The sequence below is a fragment of the Neolamprologus multifasciatus genome, chromosome 2 (assembly GCF_963576455.1).
Source record: "Neolamprologus multifasciatus chromosome 2, fNeoMul1.2, whole genome shotgun sequence".
In the NCBI taxonomy this organism is placed as follows: domain Eukaryota; kingdom Metazoa; phylum Chordata; class Actinopteri; order Cichliformes; family Cichlidae; genus Neolamprologus; species Neolamprologus multifasciatus.
In genome coordinates, this window is record NC_140440.1 from 10,525,601 (window position 1) to 10,548,605 (window position 23,005).

The following is a 23,005-nucleotide window of genomic DNA, read 5'->3' on the forward strand; positions in this document are numbered from 1 at the left end:
GAAACCTCCTTTCACATTAGTGGGTTGTTTCAGCTTAATTTTAAACTGCACAGTACAAACAGTGACTAAATGCAGGATGACACAAGTTGTCAAAATAAACAGTGACACCGTATTAGTTTGTTTATGCGAAAATGCTCAGTCTTTCAATCATTACTGCAGCGTAGCCTTTATGTCTGGTACATTTAATACATTGGCGAAGAAACCGAAGCGTGGTGTCAAAATGACACACACAGTATTCCAGTAATTGGCTGTCCACCCTCCTCTTCTCCTCCGTATTGTTGAGAAAAAATGTGTTAGTTCTAATTCAAACTCGGCTTCTGACGCGCTTCCCTTCCACTTACTAAAATCACTAAATTACACTGACATTTTTCTCTCGAATGTTACGCTGAAATCCCTTGTTCTTGTCGTCTTTTTGTAAAGATGTAGCAGTAATGGGTCATTTCAAATGAATCGTAAAATGGTGATTATTAAAGTAATTTTTGGCACAGGATTGGCAAAACCGTTCTATCATTTAACTCGTTTTGTATGATGAAAGAGATTTCTAGACATCCCTAATCACAGCACGCTGCCGCCTCCACAATTCATCCATTGTCTTCGGTCATAAAGGTTGTAATAGTCCAAACCACCAGTTTACTGCCCATCTCTTACTCTTTTCTGTGGAGCAGTTGTTGTTTTTTCTTGTGCTTCTTAGACTGCCTTTCACAATAGCGACTTGTTTTCAAATCACTCGAAAATGCACTGAGGGACAGTCAGGCTTCAAGAGGAGTTTCTTGGAGTTTGCTCTTGAAAGAAGTATGAGGATGACATTTGGGACTTCATTAAAACAGCTTGAGAGCGAATTTTTCTTCCACCCTCTGCTGCATGACACAATATATTTACCATGGCAAAAGAATATTACTCACAAATAATCCAGTGCCACAGTGTGCCTCATGCAGAAGCCATTTTGCATCTTAGATAAAGTGGTGGCTGTGTGACTGATGACTCGCCGTGTAACATTAAATCATCGTGTCATTCTGTCTGGGTCTATCACATTTCCACAGAACGCAACAGTTTTTTATCATTTAGGTCCTAAGTAATGTTATGTGGTTAGATTACACGGAAAATGCTTTGATAATTGCTTTGAGGAATTTGATAAGGGCTTCTGCGGTCAGGACCAGAGATAAAGAAAAAAATGTACATAGGAGTTCAAACAAATGATAACTCGTTTCCTCCTTTAATATTTCATACCGCAGTTTATTTTGGGTGGTGACTCAGTTCCAAGGCTGTTACAGCATTCGCTGGAGATGAAGCGCTATCTCCATTGCGTGTGGTGCCTGCCTACAGTTCTTGAGGGTAGCTTTGCCACAGACCCTGTGCTTAATTCTGCCCATCCATGCAAGTCTCAGAGGTAGCTAAGTGCCAAATGAAAGTATAGTATTAGCTACGAAATTGAACATTATGCTAATATGTCCTGGGCGACAACTTCAGTTGTGCGGGTGAAGAGCCCTTAGATTATCTAGCAGCAGTACTTTTACTCTCCATTATACTTTATGAACAACATTCATTTCACCACTGGCTGCCTACCAGGGTGGGCTATATTCTTTCCATCATTTAGTTTGTAGATGTTAGTGTTATATGCACCAGGTGTGGGCTGACAACTACATGAATAATGTGTCTAGTAGAGGGGAGACTCAGTCAGGGGAAGCCCATTCCCTGGACTCTCCATTAATATCACAGTCCACTCTTTCAGGGGATACTGCTGACATTTTGCTCTCTGTGTAATAGAGACCTAACCTTTAAGCATTGTAAGGAAGAAGTCATTTTTCATAATCCACTGTTCGTTTTAGAGAATTCCCCTACTCCTGCCTTCTATGCATCTGTCCTCATTTTCCTCCCATTGTCTTATACTTTTTTTTTTCCAGTTAGGGATATGCAGCAGTCATCATTTGTTTTCAGGCTACAATGTTCAAAATAAAACTCCCTCAACTGAATCTGCAGCACTGTTACACTTTCCCCCAAAAAATACGGTATCTGTTGAATTTTGTGTAATTCATGAGGCAGATTTTGCAGTGGGAGCCAGGCCATAGTTGATGACTTGGTTGGATGATCAGAGTGCACATTTTGTTGTGTCCAAGTCTGCCCTAATTCCTTAAATCCCAACTTAAGTGTTAAGCCACCATAAGAAAAACTGGCAGGTCCCTTGTGTCCTTCTTGAAGCTGAGTGGGCTGAAGGAAAGTCATTGTTTCAGCAGTCGGTAATGATGATTAGCCACAATCTGGAGGATCGACTGCACATCGGTCAAATGCGTCGACATCCTCAAAGGGAGAGATGGCCTGCTGTCCTAGCCTCGCATACTGAGCAGATTGATTGTGTTTCCTGCAGAGATTTAGGGGAAATCTTTGATGTGTGCATGGTAATAATGTGCACGGCCTCTGAATTAAAGGGCCGAAGCTTTTTTAACATATTCTGGTAAAATCTTCATATAAAGGATAATTTAGCTTTTTGATACAATGCAAGAATAAAATACACAAACTGTGTGCCATTTCATCTCTGCTTACTAGAATATCTCAGCATCAAAATAGTCCTTTAAAAGTTCTTGACCCATTTTATAATATGACAAGTGTTAATTGGAATGAATATTTTCTGTCACCCAGTAGTTAAATACTTATAACACTGTCTGCATTGTGCCTTTTCAGTCTGCGTCCCTTGCTGTCTAACAATGCAAAAATAGCTGACAGCATTGTGCAAGCAGGCTCAGAAACAGTCGCAAACTTAAAGTAATAAAGAATTTATAAACAAAAAAAGTTCGGGAGCTTGAATTCCCCACTCAATACTGACTTTGTCGGTACATGTTTTGTTTTTTTAATAGCGGCTGCATGTGATCATAATGTGGTAATTGGATACCTCATTTATTTCACTTAGGTCTAACTGGAGGTCTCCATGCTGAAATTAATTTTGCATGGTAACCTACCTTGACATGATTGATGATTCACACAAATGTTTCAGGTTTTGCTGTGTATATTAGGGCGAGTGCATTCCCCATTTCAATGCGAAAGCTCTTTCGTTTTTTTGTAATGGTATAACACTGAGCATGATTTGTGTAATTAAAGCCAATTCTGAAAGGTCCCGGTGACTAGAAGCACCCACTGGCACCATGCTTGGAAATATTGTGCTCATTTGTTCTGACTTTACTGGAAATAGCCTTTATTATAGAAACAATGATAGAATCCAGTAAATCAGGGAAAAGTATATGGTGTAGTGTTGCCATCAATAATAGATTGGAAACAAGTCGGCACTGATGGAACCTGAGGCCTTTCCTTTGTGGAGGTCTTAGTGCCGTAGCAATGCATGTGAATAATGCATGGTCCCAGATAGACTCCAGCTCCCTCTCTAGCCCTTCCACTCACTGGCTTCCTAGCTTGAAGGCTGGTGCGGCACTTTTCCCCAGCAGTGATTGGCTGTGCCTTGAGGGCAGTGGAGGAGATGGGAAATCACCTGCCCCATTTAGCCATGCTGTGCTAGCTGCCTTGGCGCCCCACTGTTCAGACCTTTGTGTCTGCTGCTGGCACTCGACATTAGGACCTCTGGTTAACTTTAGTTGGGATGCAGTGGCACAGAGCTGTCATTTGGATACTTATTATCGCCCCAGACTTTTTTGAAAGGTAAATCTACTGCACTGCACTCCCAAGGTTCTTCTTCTATTTTTTCTCCACCCCTTTTTTCTCCTCGCAGAGCAGGCACTGTGATTGGCAGTAATGCAGTGTCGCAGTTCTGCCACAATAACAGTTGTGGCTTCTGCTTCTTCCTCGATGTTTCTCACTCCAGTCACCCTCCCCCATCATTCTCCCCGCCATCTTCCTTTTCACTGTCATTTTTTTTCTTCTTCTTTTTCTTTTCTTTTCTTCGAGTTTTCTGTCACACTGACGTATGGTGCCGGTGTGGGAAGCAACTGCCACGTTCTCAACGATCCAGCCTTGAGAACCGAGAGGGCTTTCAGCGTCCTCTCACCCAGGGGTCCCGGTGGGGAGTCCGCTGAAGCTGGGCACCCTGTCCAGCCCCCCATGGAGCGAGAGCCAGGCCACGGCACCACATAATCCATATTCTAAAGGCCAGCTGGACTGAAACCATAGTGCTCTAGGAGAGCAAAGAGATCTACCACCCCCGCCCACATCCCACTCCCCAGTAACTGAGTACCTCAGACAGCTTTAGCATGTCAAAATTGAAACTGGGCTGAATAGCCGCCATTTAGCACCAGCTCTTTAGTAGAAATAAGAGTCCGTTTTCCCCCTTAAGCTGCAGAATTAAGCATATTATGTGAAGAAAATCCTGGCCCGTTTCCCATATTGTTTACTTGGGTAAAATTTACTGCAGCATCTTTGTGTGACTGCTTTTTCCCCCGCTGCTTCTCCTGCCCCCTTTTGTTTGCACATGGTGCTGTAGTGGAAATGAGCTGCTTGGCTGGAGATGGTTTGGTATCAAGGGGGGCTTTTAGGGTCAACTTGCTTTGACAGCAGGAGGATAAATGTTGATGGCTGAGTGTCAAAAAAGGTAGGTATTCGAACAGACTGATATTTATTTCTTGTCCAAACGAACCCTCGTGTTCTTTTGGCCATTACCAGCAACGCGGTAAAACAAATATTACACAGTGTATTGGTTGTATTGTGGGCTATCTTTAAAAATAGACGTTCAATCTGATAATTGAACATTTTTCTCGCAGTGGGATAAGGCTTTAACTCACCCACGTGACTGTGTCTAGTTTTAATTCTACCCTCCGCCTAAAACATATCCTGTGGGAATTATAATGAGGTTTGTTATTCCCCAAAGAATGGAAATTGACATCACATCCAAGGTATTCTAAAGTGACTAATGTAAAAATGTTTCCTTCCTAAAATAGTCTGTCCTACACTAGGTCTCAAATACCTTTTCTTCAGGATGAAGGATGAATATAATATGGGCCACTCAATATGAATTTCACTCAAGCCGTACTGAACTGGGGCACTCGTTGATTACTAGAGCTGGAGACCAAACTCCAAACAGATTTCCCTACTTGAGCCCACAGGCGTGACCAAATTCTTTGAGTCAATGTGTGGTTGCACTGGGAAAATGTCAAATAAGCTCTCCCTTGTTCTCAACCCCAGAGGCATCACGTTTGATGTCCACCTTCAAAGAAGTCTTATCAGTTCTTTGCTGTTTTAGTTGTTGATCATTAAAGTGGATTATTACAGACGGCTGCGTCCACATGATAATTAAAAAAAAAAAATGAAATGACAAATTGATTGTGCAAGAAGATATGATGCACTTCAGCACTGTGCGACCTATTAACTCCTATCAGAAGAAGTAGTTTTCTAAGTAGAAAAGTCAACAGCATTTTTTACAAATGCATTGCACATTATTTAGTTATGTTTTATAGAGATTTAAAACAGAGGCTTTGGTATTAAAAACAGATACATATACAGGAGGGAGGGCAAGTAGAATTGGAAAGGCCACAGACCCTTTTACAAAAGGTAAATGGCTTTTTTGATCTGAATGCAAGTCCAAGTGCTTTAAAGATGCACTCTTCTCGCTGTTCAACAGGGGGCAACTTATCTGCTTACAAAAAAAACCCCACTGCTTAATTTATCTATAACCACTTTTCTGATAAGTTTATGTTTTTAAATTAAATTGCTATGTAATGCAACATGATTTTTATTTTGTAATTTATGTTCCCATGTAGAGAGAAACATGGTGTGATTTTGGGTGGGATGCGTTGTAACCACGTGAACGGTGTCTTTTGTTTCATCCAAAAATGTAAAAAACTAAGTTGGAGACATCCAAAAGCTGAGATGAGCCATCAAATGGAACTTCATAAACCAGTAGCTGCATCCATCTCATACAGGCTATGATAAAAAAAAAAAGAAAAACGTGGGTACATGGAGGCAGGGGAAGGTTGAAAAATAATCTCATGGTTTTAAATCTAGCATAATCTCTTGCATATGTGATAAGAATTGAACCTTTATGTAAATATGATGACTATAGTTTCTATTTCAGACACTGTTTTGCAAGCAGTGCCTATATATTAAAGTGGATACTAATACTGTTTAGTGAAAAAAATGTAATAGCCCAAAAAAGGAAACAGCTGATTCCACCGTGTGTTTTACTGCAACCACATGCTGAATAAGGTGACCCCTGGATTGCATTCACCAGCAAGCCCACACCTTTGAGCCTAAAACACATGACTTTATATAAAATCTTCACATTTTAGTATCTGAACACATAATAATGAATTTGACAATTTACTGGCATTTTACTTTAGCTTTAAAGGTCACTATTGTCTGATGTTTCAAATGAAAGAAAGGCTGTTTTTTTGTTTTTTTGCAGATTGTGTTAAGGATATCTTCAAAGCCAATACTGTATTAAACCATTTATTGATCCACATACACTGTAATTACATGGGCACTCACAGATTTTATCTATAGCTCTCAAAGATCTTTCCAGTGTTTTAAGAAATAACCCTAATGATGGCAGGCAGGCTGTTCTACTGTGGGCGTTAGAGCAAACACAAAGCCTGTTATGAGCTGAAGTTGTGAAGTTTCTGAAGCTAACAAGGGTCTAAGGAAAGACACCTTCTATCATTGGAAATAGAGGTTTTTAGAACTTGAGACATACAATTGACTACGACTGATATTATCTTGGCCTTTGCACACGTTGGCATTCTTTTTTTCAGCTTGTCTTCCTCTTGTTGCCTCAACAACTTTGAAGTGTAACACTGAATAGCTGGAATACCTGACTAGGTATTGTTATCACCAGGAAGCAAAGTCGAGTAAAGCTGACCATAGAATTCATTCTTATCTTGTCTGTTGATATTATTTCTAGATTTTTAAACTAAACTTAGCGTCTATAGCATCTCTCTTCTAGATGTTAGTTGGCTTTGGATAAAATTTAAAACTGAGAAATGTGTGAGGCTTTAGATAAACGATGTCGAGACAATTTCCTAAATTCCTAATAGGGGGCAGAGTTTGACGAAATAGGCACGGCTGGAAATATGATATTATGATATTATGTGCAATTCTTTTACAATTCTTCTTCTGATGAAGTTGTACTTTTATATTTTCTTGCTCAGTTGTATATAGCACAGGGCTCGCAAAATTTCTAAATCCCTGGTAACTCTTCAGTTTTTGGTAGCCCAAAATAAATTTAAGTAGCCCGAATAAAAAAGAGAGCAATTTTTTTGATTGATGTTTTGTTTCCTGTTTTGTTTCCTTTACAATATTGTATATTATAATATTGTAACGGAAACAAAACATTAATCAAAAAATTGTTGAAACACAAATTACAACATTGTATAAAAATTACAATCATCAACTCAAATACTTGGTTCTAATTGAACAGAAATTTCTATGAACTTGTAAGAACTGTGTAGGACATGAATCAGTCTGTGTCAGATCCTGAATTTGAAATTTCCACTGAAGTCACGGGTAAGAGGCAAGTGGAACCAAGATCGAGGTGTTAAGGGCGTGGGAAGATCACCGCCGTACGCAGACAGCAATTGATCTTCAACTATCAAAGCATAAGCAGATGTTTTATACCATCAGGGCTTAAATTTAATACGCCCCTTCAACGTCAAACAGATACAGTTCATACATAGGTTCCAAAACCACAATGACTTTTAGAGGCCATTTGCGTTTTGAAGTTTGCAAAGACTGCTAAATTGTGGCAGTGGTAGTTCACTCTTTGCAACATAGTACGCTGTTCTAAACAGATTTTTCAGGTTTATTTTTAGTATGTTATTTGCAATTGGTGTTTGTTCTGGGAAAGATATTGCAGACTGAGCAATAATGCATTTCTTGCATTTCTCATGGGTTCTAATGGGGACCTTTCTTAAAATTACTGGTCCCAGTAACAAAGGTGCTTGTCGACTCAGAAATCGAGGGAAAACCAACAACACACCCTGCAGAAGATTATGTTATTAACACGGGTGCAAAATAAAAGACGCGCACCAGATAAGAAGTTGCAACGCGCGTAATCACCTCCTGCAACCACTTTTCCGAGAATACGCACTTCTTTTGTGGTTCGGACTCCTTCTGACATTTCTTTGGAGGTGGAGGAACATCACAGTAATTGCTTAAAGGAGCTTCTTCGACATCTTTAAGAGTTCTAAACAAATGTCTGTCCTCCTCCAGAAAATCTTATGTACGCAAACACGCGTTGCAACTTCTTATCTTGTGCACGTTTTTTATTTTGACAGCAAATGCGCACCTGCGGACCACTTGTGCACCCCTGGTTATTTAGCTCGTCATATTGCAGCCACAGAAATTCTTTTGTCCATGAAACCATAAAGCTGCACTTTCTTTTTGCCTTATAGTCTGATTTGTCATAACTTTTCCGTTTTGTGGTAAGCTTTTCTTTGGCTGTCACTTCTTCACCCTGACCTGTCTTATTTGGCTCAGCAGAACTAAAATATATATCCTGCTGCTTTTACACAGACACTCACATAACGCTCAGCGATTCTCTGCACGATCAACCTCTCACATGTTTAAGCTGCGGGAGATTTCACTTGTCATGTTTGCATAGTAAGCTAACGATTGATAAGACGACGTCAGAGGAATTGGTGCGCAAATTGTCGTCACTCACCAACAGTGTTGGTCAAGTTACTTGAAAAAAGTAATCAGTAACTAATTACTGATTACTTCCCCAAAAAAGTAATCCCGTTACTTTACTGATTACTTATTTTCAAAGGTAATTAATTACTTAGTTACTTAGTTACTTTTTAAAAACACAATTTACAACCTGAATAGGTGATAAAGCGATAGATCTTTCAGCCCGATTCTACTTTTTCTACATAATCCATCATACAAAATGTAATCAAATGGAAAAGTCCCTTTTTAAAACTTGTTTTATTAGTTTTAATCTTAACTTTAACTTTATGCATCAAGCAAAAATTTAATTATATGCAACATTCTCTGACTGGAAGAAATTTGTTTAATATTTAAACCCATTTTCTGCACATTCTGCACATAAAAAAAAAATTATATATATATATATATATATATATATATATATGTATGTGTGTGTGTGTGTGTGTGTGTGTTTACACTCACTCTTTCAAATAGATGCAAGTAAAACACAGCAGAAAATAAATAAAGTCAAAGACTAGCGGTCTTGTTGGTCTAATTTCACCTGTAAAGCAGGAGTAGGGTAGGCGGAGGTTTACCCTGGTGCAGGTGTGCTGCAGCGGTCAGTGGAAGGATACGGCAGTTTAGCTGTGAGTTTCCCATTACATCGTAGTGCACTCGGTGCTTGCTTGGAAGTTTAGGGGTTTTTTTCGCTGTAAAAATAAGTTTTCTTCCCACGCACAATGCTAATGGACGCTAATGTTTTTGTCACTTTTTATGGAATCAAACTTAAAATGAGGTCAGTACTTCCACGCTTTAAACGCTGCACGCTCATACTCTCTCCCGCACTCGATATATTATCCATTGTTGATCTGCACACAGCTGTTGTCACTAACGTTGCACTTGCTTACATCACTGTCATGAGACATTCTCGCAAAAAAATCACGGTTTTAGTAACGCAGTAACTCAGCGTTCCTATGGGAAAGTAACGGTAATCTAATTACCATTTTTGCAATAGTAATCCCTTACTTTACTCGTTACTTGAAAAAGTAATCGGATTACAGTAACGCGTTATCTCTGCTCACCAATCAGTGCTGTCGCTCTCTATACACAGTTCGCGCGATTGCAAAGTGAAAGCAAAAAACAAGCGCAAATTCAAACGCGATTTCAATATGTCACATATTGGCAGTGGCTCACCGATGCCAATGACATAATTACCCAGCTACATTTCCGAAAGAATGCAAAAGCATTGACATAGATTTTTCCTTCCTACTATAGCCGACGGGCAGGGCAGAGATAGATTTTGGTAGCCCCACTGGAAAAACCGCTAGCCCCGGGACATCAGACTAGCGATTTTGCGAGCCCTGTAGCATTTGTCTTTCTATTTTATTCTATTGTATATATTATTCTATTCTATTCTGTTTTCTTCTGTTGTATCTTATCTTATATAAATCACTATAGATTTGTGTAATTTGCAGGAGCAAATCAAATCAAAACCAGGATGCTAATCAACTCAAGTGCAAAAACAGAAAATCGTATAAAATTAGCAGTACAACACAACGACAATAAATATAGCAACGTCTATCAAATGAACATAGTGATGTGTTTACTTGGGTTTACAGTTCGCTTTGTTAGATTACATTTGAAGAAAACAACTTAAAAAAGTTAATTAGAACAAAGCCATTTCCAGTTCACAGTGGACTATGGAAATAAACTGTTTTCTTTTGATTAGTACAGTTTTTGAAAGTATGTCTTCTATCAGAACAAACATAGATTTCTTTTTCAAAAGGCTGTCAAAAGTAAACAAACATCCCTGGTAACATAATGAATAGGAATAGGTCTAAACAAGACGGCTCCTCATCCCTGTGTTGACAGATCATATAAAAGTGTGGCATTAATGAATTATTTTTGGTTGTCAGTGTTCTAAACTACAAATTTCAGAGCACATAATATGAACATTTCCAATGGCAAATGCGGCTGTTGCTCCTGTCTGCAGCTGTAAGGATCACAGTTATACCACTGTATATGCTATAATTAAGCTTAAGATATCATAAAAGAATAAATTAATATGCCAGACAAAGGATATCCAATATGTAGGTCAGCAAAGCAAAGATGAATCATAGCTCGTTTTAGAATGTGATAACCAAATGATGTCAAAGTGAAAGAGAGCCATTTAAAAGTGGCACTTTAAGGTCTGCATGCAGTACCTCAGCGACACTCTCCCTCATGAATTCACATCCAGGTTTTCTGTCAAAGCCTGTCACTTAGCACGATAATCTTTTCTGGAAACCGCTCCATTTTTTTCCTTTCTTTTTTTTTTCTTTTTTTTGTTTTAGGGTGGTATCCCACCTCTCCCTCCCTCTTCTCTCATGCCGCTGTTTCTTCGGAGGGGTAAACACACACGCAAAGCTCCTCAGCCTATCGTCTGTGACCGCCGCTACAGCCAGACAGCGTAACACGATCCATGATAGAGTGGTGCAAATCGCCCAGCGCTCTCGTCTACCATCTCGCATAAGGAGGGGGAGAAGCCCGTGAGATAGGTTGAGTTTTAAAAAAAAAAAAAAAAGGAAAAGAGAAGGGGGAGGTGGTGAAGAGCTGCTGGAGAGTGCGGCAGCGGTGGCTGGCAACTAGAACGATGCTGGTGTGACTTTCCGGTCCACTAGGTTTTAACCCTTTTGACATCGCTTGAGTGCCATCCATGTGTCAGTGTGATAGTGTTCTCGTGCAGTGTGTGGCTCGCTTAGCAGCAGTGGGAAGAGGAGGAGATCCAGAGCGTTTGTAAATCCAATACAAGCAGCATCATCGCATCCTGAGAAGTGGACCTTGATACAGTAAAGCCTCAGTGGGAAATTGCTACAGAGATTCTTCAAGGTAACACAGCAAGTTCTTTTTATTGGAATAAACATATTCAAATAATCCAAAATCGAATCTGTTCTGCATTTCTGTTTCTTTTTACTGTATTTCATTATTGCTGTTTGTTCCTGGACATCTGTGCTGACAAATCTAGAGTTGAACATGAATTCCATCTGTCAACAACTTGGATGTGGCAAAATAATGTTTAATGCATTGCAAGGGCTGTGCAGAAGCAGATCTTTTCTTTGGATGGGCCTTATTGTTACTGTAGTAATCTACAGCCTATTGTATTCTTCTTTTTTTTCCCAATCCCCTCATAGATCTTTTTCATGTGGGGGTGGCGTGTGTTTAAAATGGTACTGCAGCCTAACACGTGTAAATTGATGATAGCACTCTGGTAAAAATCATGTCCACAGGCTTGGAAATATTTGCACTATAGAATGAGATAAGGCGCATTCAGCAGGTTCAGGTTGCTTCTTGGTAACCTGGAAGCATTTTTGTGGTGCATTGCTCTTTCGCATGAGCACATGTGGTAAAGGGATTATTGTTTCTCTCAAGTCATTAGTGCGAGCACTTTATTATGTGCAAGAAATGGGGGAAATGGAACCATAATATCGTATGAAATGCAATATGAGAAAATATCGCCCTGAGCTTTATAAACAGTGTAAGAACAATTAGATATCATATGCTTTGAAAGAAACCGCTGGTCTCGTAATTCTTTTCCCATCCCGTGTTCACATGATACCCATGAAGTATTATGGGTAATGTACGCAAACAGGGGACATAGGTGTTGCTTTTTGGGTGTTGACTTGCCTTTGATTAATCATTTTGGGTTGACGTCATGGCCTCGGAGACAGAGATGGATTGAAGTGCTTAGCAGACCAATAGCTACAAAGACAAAGAGTAATTGGTGTGTAGCGAGTGGTAGCCAATGTAAGCAGAGCAGATGCATCAACAGAGGAATAAGTCTGAGTACTGCAAAGGGTCATACAGTGGCAGTCCCACATACATTTACAGGTGACAGGGAAATGTGAGCAGGTAAATGCAATGAGGCTTTCCTCTGCGGGCAATGCATCTTATGAGGCATCACTATGAATTATTCTCTGGGCCATGAGGTGAGTTCTGGAGGAAGGTGAATGCATATATATTTTTTAGCTGCTGGAATGAGTGAAAAATAATTACTTGCATCCTTTTTTTTTTTTTCGTGCTTATCTTAACATTCATTAGGTTTGTAATTTCGAAGCAGCAGTCTCTTGGTGATGTTGTTTTTGCTATAGCTGGATTTCGGTCCTATTTGCCTGTGCAGCTGTGTGTTGGAGTAATTGAGGGGGTGGACATGGTGCTGAGGAGGTTGGTATATTGTGATACAGCCATCTTAATATATGTCAGTGGTAATTACATTGAAAGAGTGGAGAAGTGTCTCTGGAGAAAATGGAAAATTTACCTCTGCACACGCCGAGTCGGAAATGCTAAAAAAGGGGTGAAGTTTGAACGGCAGCATGCATGTGCTTTCAGAATACGAACGATAACTTCAGTATCAAATAATAGTGCACGGATGGACTATCAGTACTTCCTGCAGGCTTGCTTTTGATTCACGGTTGTTCTCAGTGGACGACAGCTGCTCGGCACTTGCATCAACAGTGAGGTCTGAGCAATTTTGTTTTAATTTTCTTATCTCATGTTTCACCAGTCAGCTCTGCCAGTCTCGTTCTCCTCTTAGTCTTACTGGCAAACACACGTCAGGACGCTCAGGGCCAGTGAGAGCCTTAGCCAACAAAGGCTGTTGTGCATTATGGCGTGGTTTCTAGATGAACTGTTCTATAATTTATGCAATGAAAGGATGAACTGTTGTTTAATTTATGCAATATCTGAATGAGGACTTTGTTCTTGGACAGCGCACAATTTCTCCATGCCTATCTCTGAATTTATGTGTGGTTCACCTTAAAACCAGGGTGAAAACAGCATCACTTGCCTTAAACGTTAAACTAAGAATCGCTAAAAAATAGATGGTAAATAGAACGTACTGTAACTTTTTACTTACTTACATTTGCTAAAGTCTGAATTTAGTCAGTGAATTACAGTGAGTTTACCTTTTTTACCTAAAACTAAAATAAACCTGACTCATGTATTTAATCAAAATGATGCAGAAACTTATATTCCTGAGCATTCCGTCTCTGGAATAAAGTAAAGTATGCATATTCCAATGGATATATGCTATATAAAGTACAGCTGTCCACTCTGCATATACATAGATTCGTTAGATTGTGAGGTAGGTTAATCAATTAAAAATTAGAACAGCACCTGGACCTGATTCCTCAAGAGACAAAGCTTTTTTGTCCCGTGCATTATCTTCATTTCCACATCTAAAATGATCTTAATAAGGTTTTTGGAAGGCATGTGAGTGTGAAATTGTTCAGAGTGGTGTCATGTGGGAGAGAGTGAACCCTTGTTTTTAATTAAAACTCAGTCAAATAATGTGGATGAGAAATCAGCACACCTGAAAGCTTTAGCCAGTGTCTGTTGGGAAATTTTAATTAATTTTTTTAAATTTAATTGCAGTAACCTAAATGTTCAATTTAATATAGCATTTACAATAATAAGAAAATAAAGAGTCACTACTGTGTCTAATAATTTGAACACTGTGGTATTAACGGCGGTGAAATGTGCTGGTGAAAAACTAAACTTTGGATTAGATGATTGTTGTTCACTGTGTCACAAACAGCCAGGCTGAACTCACGTCGCCGCTCGCATTCGACGACTGAAAAATGAAGTGAAAATAAATGTTCTGGCAGATGGAATTGCATTCATGGATCATACGGATTTGAAAATTAACATGCAGTAGGTGTTTAAATGCCAGTGTCAATAATAGAAACACAATAGACGACTTGAAATTACAGACTTGAAATTTGGAGCAAACACTGAATTCTGTTCTTAAGAAAGCTGCAGTGTTTCCATGTGTGACGTTATCTAAAAATAAACGCGTTCCTTTTTCAGTTTAATGCAGAAACTGTGTAATTAAACTATATAACTAATATTAAAATGATCAAACTACATTATAAGTTTTGACGTGGCTGTTTTTAGTAAGCACAAATGAGGTTTTAACTATATGGAGTGCAACGAATAAAATGTGCATGTTCGCTGTTAAACAATGAAATGAATATTCAATTTAAGCTTCTGGTCTTGAGTCATACTAAGAGTATCATAGTTGCAGCAGTGTGAGAAGTACAGTATAAAATAAAAAAAGTAAGAAAGTAAGGAATTTGTGCAGTGCAAACTCTTCAGTGTCAAGAAAATATGTCATGGTGGCAAAAAAAAGGCAGATAGTTCTCCCCCGTGTGTAAATTGTAGAGTCGAGCTGACAGGTGGGCACAAACTACAGGGTTCTGACTGCCTGTGAAAGTGTTGTTTGTGTTTGGTATTCTTTATCTTCATATTTGACCTTTTTAAATTCTGTGTAGTCAGAGTTTGCTCCAGTCTTATACACTTGGCAGGGTGCAGCCAACTTTCCTGGATAATAAAGGTTCTGCATGTTACGCTGTTATTGAGTTTCACCACCATCTAGTCTGTGCTAATGAGTTGTTCATAACACCTATGAGCACATTTGTGTCTGTCTTGCTGTAGTGACCAGAATTCATAGGATAATGATGGTCCTTACTTCATGTAATGGCGATGGGAAAAGTCTGGAGCCACAGTTCGTCAGCTGTTTACCGTGGACATTTACGGGTATCATTATCCACATGGTGATGCCAGTGGGTGGCTACCAGAGCTGGAGGTGAAATAAGCTATTTAGCAGCTTTATGAGAGCATCCGTAACCCGTGATGTTTTCACATCCAGGGTCAAAACTTGGCAGCCATCTAATCTCTCTCAGTCTCAGAGCTTTCATTAGCATGTCACTTGATCAATCAAGGCTGCTGCAAGTGCCAAAGTCAGACACATTTTTAGATAAAAGGAGCATAATCATAATACCTATTTAGATCATCACTATTTGCTGGTTCACTGTCATAGCCGATTTAAGTGTTAATTTTCATAATGATGCCATGGGATATTGGGATATTTTGAGCGTCAATATATTTTGCCACTCGAACTAAATTTTTCTGACTTTTGTGCCAACGCACTTCCAACGGGAATGAGAACGAGTAGTGAAAATATTGATTACAACAAGTGGTTGTTGTGTTTAATATTGATTTTGTGAGGATTCCTCAGGCTAGATATGATGTTATACAGAAACACTGATATTTTCTAAAATTCTTGCAACGGAATCGTCTGCTTTTAAGTGAAGATGACAGATAAAGGTTAGGTTGTTTCACCTGCCAAATGCCAGGCTGTTGTCACATCTGGATACAATAGGACATGTCAGAAATCCGTGGCCCCTCCTATTATCCGCCTTCACTTCTTTCCTAATCAAGGGCAGTGGATGGGAACAGAGGCAAAGAGTAGCGTTTTATCCCTTAATAAAAGGCCACTTAGGCAGATATTTCTCCCCAGACTCATCAGCTTTGGTCTCTTTTTTTTTCCCCTGGCACCACATGAAGGAGTTTGTGGAAGAGGGCAAACATTACATCTAATTAAGGATACTTTTCATATAAGCTCACCTCTCTCCCCAGTAATTTCTCTTTTCACCCATTTCTCCTACCTCTCCCCGCCCTGCATCTCCCCTCCCTTCTCTGTCTTTTCTCTTTCTTATCATCCATCATAGGAAGCCCAAAGGTGCCCTTCACAGTTACTGTACCTTCCTGGTTAGCTCTTGATGCCTTTTGAAATCATTGGCTTACCCATGCTTTGATGTTGCCTTCAAATGGAGACTAAGCAAAACTTTGAAGTCACGACCTAGATGTGGCCAAGAATGTCAAATCACTGCAACGAAAGTTCATGAAATTTGTTGTTTGCAAATGCGCTGCACATCATTAACACGCTGTACGTTTTGAGTGGTAGCGTCTTGAAGGGGTTTTTCAGGAATCAGCAGTATTTGTTTTGAAAAGCGAAAGGGAGGGAATGAGTGCTCTGTCTGACTTTGTTCTATTTCTGGGAATGGCTGCTGGAAGATTACTGCAAGTGGCAGAGTATTCATTATTTAGATGGCAGTAGTGGAGTTGGGAAAGGGTGGTTTTATAAACCACTTGACTATGACATGTGTGCTGCTATACTAGACGCAAAGACTTAAAAAAAAAGTTTCACCTCCTTGTTTTTTTCTTTTAGCCGGGGCACTTGTGGCAGCTCTGTGCCAGAGACAGTCGACACTAACTGAAATTGATGGAGCAAACTCAGATTGATGGAGTTAATGGATGAAATCGTTGCGAGTTCTCCGGGATTGCTCTCCATATAGGCTTTGAAAGTCACGAAGCGTTCATCCAGCTGTTTCATGGTGCATGTCAGATGTGCTATTATAGTTTTAAAATACAGCATCTTTCCTGCTTGTTATTACATTCAGTATGACTGAGCTGAATATCTACAGCAGGAAATCATTGTTGAGCCTGGCTGATTATGAAATAATGACCGTTTTGTCTCCCTGCCTGGCTCTGTGTTTCTTCAAAAAGATGAGTGGCGATAGCAGAAGCGACATTTTGAGATGGCCTAAGAGAAAAAATGTGAATCTGAAATGAGAAAGCTGTGACAGTTATGTGTTAAAAAGCAAAAGATGCCATTGTCTGCCAATGTGTTGGGACACCAGCAAGGACTATTCTCCCAGTGTTACACTAACATCTCTATTGGTCGAAGTGTTTACCCTGACAGTTTTCAGCTTGGACACAGAGAGGGTCCCGCCGCTGTGATTAATGCACTGCCATGCCGCCATGGTACAGGATGTCTCTCGGCGGTCTCCTTCCCCTGTCCAGTACTCCTCCCTGATATTTCACTAATGTGACTTGACAATAAAGAGATTGATAGTGATCATTATGCTGCTCTCAAAGAGTAATGTCACTTCCCAGCATGATCCAGCCAGTTTCTAATTCAACTACTGCTGCGCGTAGCATCTGAGCAGTGGTGTCGCATATATTTACTGTACATATACATAGCAACAACCGAGTTATATTAAACCAGAAGCAGTGACATTTAAGAATTACCTCCCGCTGCTGTTATTGCAAAGTCCTGAAGCATCGTTTGCACGTTTAGCTGTGAATACAGTGCCTGAGGATGGCTCTATCCAACTGAGGAACTTGACACTGCAAGTATCACCACAACACTTTGCGGGCTATATCACCATTTCCCCAGTAGTCTGTCTACAAATAAAGGTGTGAGGGTCATTCATTTGTTTCCCTTGCTGTAAGTCTTTATAGCTAAGTTGATTTGTTTATCTGTATGTGTTTAGCCCCTGGCCCCAATCTTGTGAGAGAGAAAGAGGTTTAGCATTTAAATTGGTTGATCCACCGCACGTTTGCTAAACCTGTTTTTAAAGCATTACATTGATGAAAAGCAGACGCTAATCCCTGCGGGTGTGCGACCTTATCTGACTAAACACCTGACAATGAGATTCTATTGTCACTCCGGGAACACAAAGACTCTGGGTAAATGTGCCTCGCCATAGTTATTGACCTCTGAGGGCTACTGTAGCCGCAGGTGAACTCACTACAAGTATGATTTACAGCATGAAGTTTTGAGAGCAGAGGCTGTTGTTTTTGACGCTAGGCATCGCTGGAAAGCTTCTGATTCTTTCTAATTCATGCAGTAATGGTAGTTTGTCCACTGTTATCATCTTCTCTGCTTAAACATTTGCTACAGTAAATGTCCAGACCTGACTGAAGAGATTGGGATAGCATATTAGCTTTGAGAGGTAATCCCAGAATCTCCTGTATGCATTTCTCTTGTGCTTATATTCACACAAACTGATCCTCTAGTATCACACTTCCCATTGTGTATTTAGCCAGACAAGACATTTAGTCAATATCGCTGCTATGAATATGTAGGAGGAAAAAGGCCTTCACCTGAATGTGGCAGATTTGATTTTGAACTAAATCATAGGGATTACATTATTGACAGTGCCTTGAATAAACATCAGCATGAGGTCAAAATTCATTGTCTGACGTTATTTGTGCATATCTGGAACACGTTGAGGTTTTAAATCAAGCAGGGATTGGATCTGATTTTTTTTTTTTCCCTCATTTATTGAATTGAAAATTTACTCTGCGTGATAAATTACCATAATGTGATGTTAAACGGCCCCATCTTCACATGATTTTTGCACAGACGGTGAGAAAGGATCGTCTTGTGGGATTAAATGTGTTATCAGATGATGTCCAGCGTTACGGATTGGCAGTGAAGTGTATCTCTGGACTATGAGCGCTGCATGTTGAGTTGCTGCCTATGTTGTTGAACCTTTTCAAACTGCAGTATGCTTCTTGAACGAGATTTTTTTTCCATTAGAATGGATTCTACTGTCATGCTATAGCATCATAATATGCTGCAGAGATCAAACAAGTTGAATAGAAAGGAGACAAACGGCAATTTGCAGCAGTCCGTTGTGGATTATGGTTGAAACGTGATATATAAAACAAGTGACTCCAGACTGTGGTGTAAACGATGCGCTTTCTAGTGTATCAATACACTACAGTGCACTTCAGTCTGAACAAGAGTGAATACAGCATTATCATACAATATTATTTCTTGCAAGAATATTAACTAGCTGCTATATTTTTAATAGATTGACAACTTATGGTCATACTGAAGCATATGTTGCTGCTACTGCCGTTTCTCTCAGATTTCACTTCTCAGTTTCCATTGTCAGTCTTGTCTTGGCTTTTATGATCTTTATTCTGATGGATGTATTCCAGTGTGAAATGATTCAGCCGGGTGTGAATGTGGACCATCCTTTGCCTCCTACTGCTGCCATTTGGTGAGCGGGAGGAAAAGCACAGGGACTGTCGGAGGAGGCATGAGAAAGCTCGTGTGTTGATGGCGCACCTCCCTTATCTAATTGAGGCAAAGCAAACATGATTAAGCCTAATCTGAAGGACGATCTGTGTCTTCCACCACAGAGACGTTTCACAGTCATGCACGTTCTGCCGGATGAGCTGTTGCGAGGCAGGCCGGCGCAGTTTAAAGCTGATGTTTCAACAGAAACAATGGACTGCAGAGAGAAATTTATTTTCCCATCAACACCAATTCCAAAACTGTCTTTTACCTGAGCTGCTCCATAGATTCAGTTTCATCAATTTTACAGCATCACAACTGTTTTCAGAGCTTTAGGCACTATATGATAGGGATATGGTTAAAGATGAGACATTTATAGAAAGACCATAATCTGTAAATGTGGTTTATTAAAGATGAGACGTATAACTTTGATGAGTGCTACCATCTTGTGCATCCAAATATCAACTCAGATCTCCTTACAGCTTCCTACTTTGACACTTTTGGTTACTAGCTACTAAAACATACTTAGTAAATTTGACAAACCTAAAAAAAAATCACTATTGCTCAGTTTTCCCCGTCTATCAATAGGCTTTGGAGGTATCTGATTTCACCAAATTTTATTTTCCTTTTCAAAAGAGTTTTAACAACAGCAACAATTCGAGGATAATTATTGAATTTCAGTGCTGTGACAACTGTCCAAGAAAGGTTTGCTTTACTCTGGTGCCGTGCAATTTAAAAGAAATCCAGGTGCATCCCACACAAAATGTATTTTATTTCCTTACACTCATTTTGTTTCTTTTTTCCCCCCCTCGCATAATTCAGCAATAGTGATGAATACCTTTTCAGTCTGCAATCATGAAGCACAATATCTGCTATTCAGTCTTGATTTAAAAGCCCAAGGTGAGCAATAAGCGAGCTCCCCAGCGTTGAACATTTCCTCCCTTTCAGTTGAGTCATGACAAATTCACATCATGTTCCGAGCAGCACACAACCAAATTTGATGCAGTTCAGATGGAGAGGCGTGAGAGAAGTGCTAATTGATGCCTGCTGTGGCATGAAACGCAAATTGCATAGTTTACAAGTACAGGAACCAAACTGAAGACATGCACAGCTCTGCGGAGTCGTTATGAAGGGGCTAAATAGGGAGCGTGCACGGGGAAGCATGGATGCTGTCGACACACCACTGCTACCTGCTCAGTGTTGCTCCGTTGCTCTCACCGTGTTAACATCATTTGCCCACTCACACACATTGTCACATTGAGAAACACAGATCACACATATGTGTCTGCGTGAACTTGTCTAAATATATCACAGCTATTATCGTTTAGGAAAAGATCCTTAAGCTGCAGATGCGGTTTCATTTTTTGCAGTCAAAAGTTGTATCATTAGGTTTAGGGGTGAGCATACACTCATCAAAGCCGTTAAAGGGCAATGATTGCGTTTGCCACCATTAGTCTAAATGATATGTTTTCCACTTATGCTGTTAGCTGCGGTAAAGTATACATTTTTCATATCAAACATTTAGTTGATGTTCTTCCAGAGTGAGTCACAATAAGGAGGCATAAAACAATTCAGCAACTCGCACAGCGAAAAGATTTAGCTGCTGCAGAAACTGAACTTCTGACCTTTTCGGAGAGGATTTCTAATATATGAATCAGTCAGCTGTAAGAAACATTTATCAGTCTGCTGTGCATCTGAATGAAGACGTTGTTCTTCCTGGTCTCTTTCATTTTCATAAATATTCAGAATATTTATCACATGCTTTTAAAAACAGAGCAGCTTTATGATGCATGCTCTTAGAGAGATTTAAGCAGGCTGAGAGATTCACAGCCAAACCTCAGTCGTGCCCTTTTAGAGAAAGACACTCTTACACTGTGTCATGATGGGGACTTCTGTTATACTACATCAAAATGTACATGAATGAACCTGGAAAGAAAAGAAGAATGGATTTTTGGGATTATTAAATCAGATTTACATCTTACTTCTTATTTATTTTTAGTACAGAAGGGGAAAAAAGCAGTAGGTTTTTTACCGATAATAGACGTTATTTTTAACACATACTCTGTTCCATCAATGTGAACCTTTTTACTCGGATGGTGACGCTTTTTCTGCAAAGTAGTCATGCTTACATTGGTTTCTACTAGTCCAGTGCTTTCCAGAAACTGTTGAACAACATTTATATAATTGTTTTTGATCCTAGGGGATGGCAACATGACTGTGGTGGCCATCTCTTTTCTCATTTAATACCACAAAGGTTTTGACATTAATAGTTTTTGGTTTCACCCAAAACCTGCAACCAAGGCTGTCTCAACAACTATTAGATAAATTGTTTTATATTTCATTTGCCTTATAATATTTTTATTTTTTGTTTTTGCTATCAAATTTAAAACACATGCCATTTTTATATTTTCGTGATAACATGCTAACCTAAGCTATTAACTTGTAAACATGGTCTAAAATTGCCCAAATAATGTCTAACTGCAATCAAATAAATATTCATGCAGAAAGTGCATAAACAGTATGAACGATTGACTTGTATTCTAATGGACTCAAACAAGCAGTGTATGTGCATTCTAATTAGGGCTGCACGATTTTGCATAAAATGAGAATCACGATTTTTTGGCTTAGAATTGAGATCACGATTCTCTCACGATTTTCTTTTCCAGTATAAATATTTATTGCACTTATTAACTGCACATCAACTTCCTAACAGTTGAGACTGAACATAAAAACAATAAATAAACATAAAAACAACAAATGTCTCACGTTTTGTCGTTGCCGCAAAATGTTGTACTGTTTGAAATTCCGTCTCCACCGTTGCTCGACACTGCGTGTATAGAGCAGGTAGTGCAACAATAGAAAAATAGTTGCGGGACGGCACTGTGTAGCGTTTGTCTAGGGTGTTGATCATTTTCCTAAATCCCTCGTTTTGCACAGTGTTGATGGAGCCATATCTTTGGTCAGGTGATAAGTGATAGCCTCCGTAATTTCTTTGTGCCCGCGGAAGTTCGACGGGTATAGGGAAGCGCTGTATAAGGTTCCCGTTATTGATGTTTGGGTGGTTGACCGGGACGGATTTTCTCCTGTCACTTTCTTGTCATCCCTGACGTGCTCTCCGTTGTTTTTTCCCTGCTAATTTTAGCATCACACGGCACAGCTTCTGTATCACGTGGTATAAGGCTCCGCCCTTGGGCAGGAAGAGTGAGCGCTTGTTTTCATGCAGATTACGTCCCGGATCAAAATGCGGTACAATCGTCTCTCTTTTTTTAAAAAAAAAAAATCGTTGTCATTTGGAAATGAGATCGCACATAAGTATGAATCGAGATCGCGATTTTCTAACGATTAATCGTGCAGCCCTAATTCTAATTATTTTTAAAGCACCAAAACTGCTAAATACTAACATATTATCATTGCCCCAGAATGCTAGCATGCTAAAATTAACCCAACACTCAATGTAAATACTTATAGAAAGCTCATTAGAGGTGTGTCATTGGCAAACATGTCACATGCAGGAACTATACCCTCGCATTTGTTTGTTAGAATGCCTCTTTAGATATGCATCTCTGAAGCTGCTTTCTTGTCAATTGTACCCAGTGAGAGCCAGGAATGCATGCAAGAGGAGTGGCTAGAAAATAGCTGTGAGTAAACTTATGCACCTCCAAGCAAACAAGTGTTTAATGAGACATGAAGGAGCTGATAGAGTGGTCAACCTTGTAAGTGAGTGGGTGAAATTTCCAG

The 23,005-nt window shown here is 39.6% G+C and overlaps 1 protein-coding gene across 9 annotated transcripts in view; it reads left to right on the forward strand.

Annotated features, from left to right (window-relative positions):
• The window catches only part of LOC146523986 (teneurin-3), a 192,381-nt gene that overhangs the window by 77,383 nt on the left and 91,993 nt on the right, over nucleotides 1–23,005 (forward strand). The window contains exon 1 of one of the 9 annotated variants that reach the window (XM_085170631.1): nucleotides 11,449–22,905. The exons of the other annotated variants lie outside the window; for them this stretch is intronic. Within the exon in view, the coding sequence (XP_085026757.1) occupies nucleotides 22,878–22,905 (28 nt within the window). The 5' untranslated portion in view covers nucleotides 11,449–22,877. Of the gene's footprint in view, nucleotides 1–11,448; nucleotides 22,906–23,005 lie in introns of those variants that run through there. 9 annotated transcript variants of the gene reach the window in all.